Source organism: Chelonoidis abingdonii, chromosome 11 (genome assembly GCF_003597395.2).
Source record: "Chelonoidis abingdonii isolate Lonesome George chromosome 11, CheloAbing_2.0, whole genome shotgun sequence".
NCBI classification, from domain to species: Eukaryota; Metazoa; Chordata; order Testudines; family Testudinidae; genus Chelonoidis; species Chelonoidis abingdonii.
In genome coordinates this window covers 62,573,383-62,575,535 of record NC_133779.1, presented here as the reverse complement: position 1 = coordinate 62,575,535, position 2,153 = coordinate 62,573,383, and the positions used below count along the sequence as shown (strand labels likewise).

Below are 2,153 nucleotides of genomic sequence, written 5' to 3'. Positions count from 1 at the left end.
GGGAGTTTTGTATGTGGGGGAGGTTGTCCTACCTGTTGGGGGGGGTCCCGGCCACTGGCCCCGCCTGCCAGCGCTCACTCTCCGTGGCAGGGGGTGGGGGGTTTGTACCTGGGGGAGGGGGTTGTACCTGTGGGGGGGGTCCCGGCCGCCATTCCCGCCTGCCACCGCTCGCTCTCCACGCCGTACTCCAGCAGTTGCTTGTTGAAGCCGTCAGCTGGGGAGTAGCCGCCGATGACCAGCAGGGAGGTGCCGCGCCGGGGGGTCAGCGTGTGTCCCGCCACGGCCGGGAGCAGGGGGTCCTGAGGGGGAGTAGAGCTCAGAGCGGGCTGGGGGCCCCCAGGGAAGCAGGGCCACCTGGGGCAGGGCAAGTGGGGCAATTTGTCCCGGGGCCCATGTGGGGGCCCTGCGAGCCCAGGCCCGGCAGTGGTCCGGGTCTTCGGCTGCATTTCGGTGGCAGGAGGCCCTTCAGTGCTGCTGAAGATGCAAAGTGACTGAAGGGCCTCCCACCGTGAAATGCTGCCCCCCCACTTTGCCCCAGGCAGGGCCGGCTCCAGGCCCCAGCGCGCCAAGCGCGTGCTTGGGGCAGCAAGCCGCGGGGGCGGGCTCTGGTGGTTGCCGGGAGGGCGGCAGGCGGCTCCGGTGCACCTCCCGCAGGTGTGCCTGCAGAGGGTCCGCTGGTCCTGCGGTTCCGGTGGAGCATCTGCAGGGACGCCTACGGGAGGTTCACCGGAGCCGCGGGACCGGCGGGCGGCAGAGCGCCCCCCGCAGCATGCCGCCGTGCTTGGGGCGGCGAAATGGCTAGAGCAGCCCTGGCCCCAGGCCCCCTGAATCCTCCAGGGGACCCTGCAGGGGAGGGTGCAGGGGTCACAGGGCACCGAGGTCAATGAGTGACATATCAGGGACCCGGGGTCAGAGGTCACAGGACTCCGGTAGCCCAGCTGTGGTGATCAGGGTGCCGGGGCTCATGGGCAGAGTCAGCGTGGGGGCAGGGGACGGGGTGGGGTTGGTGCTGGGTCAGCATGGGGTTGGGGGTCAGCACAGGGTCACTGGGGGCCGTCACAGGGACAAGGTGGGGTCATTGGGGTCAGGGGTCACCATGAGGTCAGGGGTCGCTGTGGGGGGAGCGGGCTGTGGGTACCTGCTGCTGCCTCCACTGCAGCGTCGTGAGGTTGAGCACCCAGCAGTCGCTGGCGACGCCGCCGGCCGCCAGCCCCCCCAGCACCACCATGGCCTGGCGCGCCGGCACGTAGGCCGCGGCGTGGAAGTAGCGGGGGCTGGGCCCCGGCCCCCCATCCTCCGTCCCTGCCAGCATCTGGGTCCAGCGGCGCTCTGGGATGGAGTATCTGTGGGGAGAGACCCAGAGCGAGAGTCCCCGGAGCCGGAGGTGCCAGAGAGACACAGCCTCATCCCCCGAGCCTGAGTGGAGCCACAGGAAGGGGGCGGAGCCCAGCAGATCCCAAGGACAGAGCCAGAGGAAGGGGGCAGAGGCCAGCAGATCCCAAGGGCGGAGCCAGAGGAAGGGGGCGGAGCCCAGCAGATCCCAAGGGCGGAGCCAGAGGAAGGGGGCAGAGCCCAGCAGATTCCAGGGGCAGAGGCTGAGGAAGGGGACTGGAGCCCCACAAGTCCCAGAGGCGGAGCCTGAGGAGGGGGGCAGAGCCCAGAAGATCCCAAGGGCGGAGCCTGAAGAGGAGGGCGGAGCCCAACAGCAACAGGTCCCAGGGGCAGAGCCTGAGGAAGAGGGCGGAGCCCAGCAGGTCCCAGGGGCGGAGCCTGAGGAAGGGCAATGGAGCCCAGCACATCCTGGGGTGGACCCCAGCTACTCCTGGGGCGGAGCCTGAGGAAGGGGGCGGAGCCCAACGGCTCCCCACTCACCTGTAGACGGTGCCCAGCAGCCCCTGGCGCAGCGACAGGCCCCCGAACATCCAGAGCGTGGCCTCCGGCCCCTCCACCATGGTGTGGCCCAGGCGGTGCAGGAACCGGCTGGCCGTGTCCTGGGACAGACGCAGAGGCAGGGTCAGCGCCCGAGGGGCCGCGGAATGGGGGCTGGGAGGCCAGCACTGGGTGTGGGGCAGGGGACGGTACCAGGCAGGGGGCAATGCCCAGCACCTGCAAGGGGGTGGGTGCCCATGGCAGGCAGGGCTATGGTGCCTGGG

The 2,153-nt window shown here is 70.5% G+C and overlaps 1 protein-coding gene across 1 annotated transcript in view; it reads right to left on the bottom strand.

Moving 5' to 3' along the window:
• The window catches only part of MEGF8 (multiple EGF like domains 8), a 73,583-nt gene that overhangs the window by 14,509 nt on the left and 56,921 nt on the right, over nt 1-2,153 (bottom strand). Inside the window, 3 exon segments of the mRNA XM_075071403.1 lie at nt 128-299; nt 1,139-1,343; nt 1,873-2,106. Coding sequence (XP_074927504.1) covers nt 128-299; nt 1,139-1,343; nt 1,873-2,106 — 611 coding nt within the window.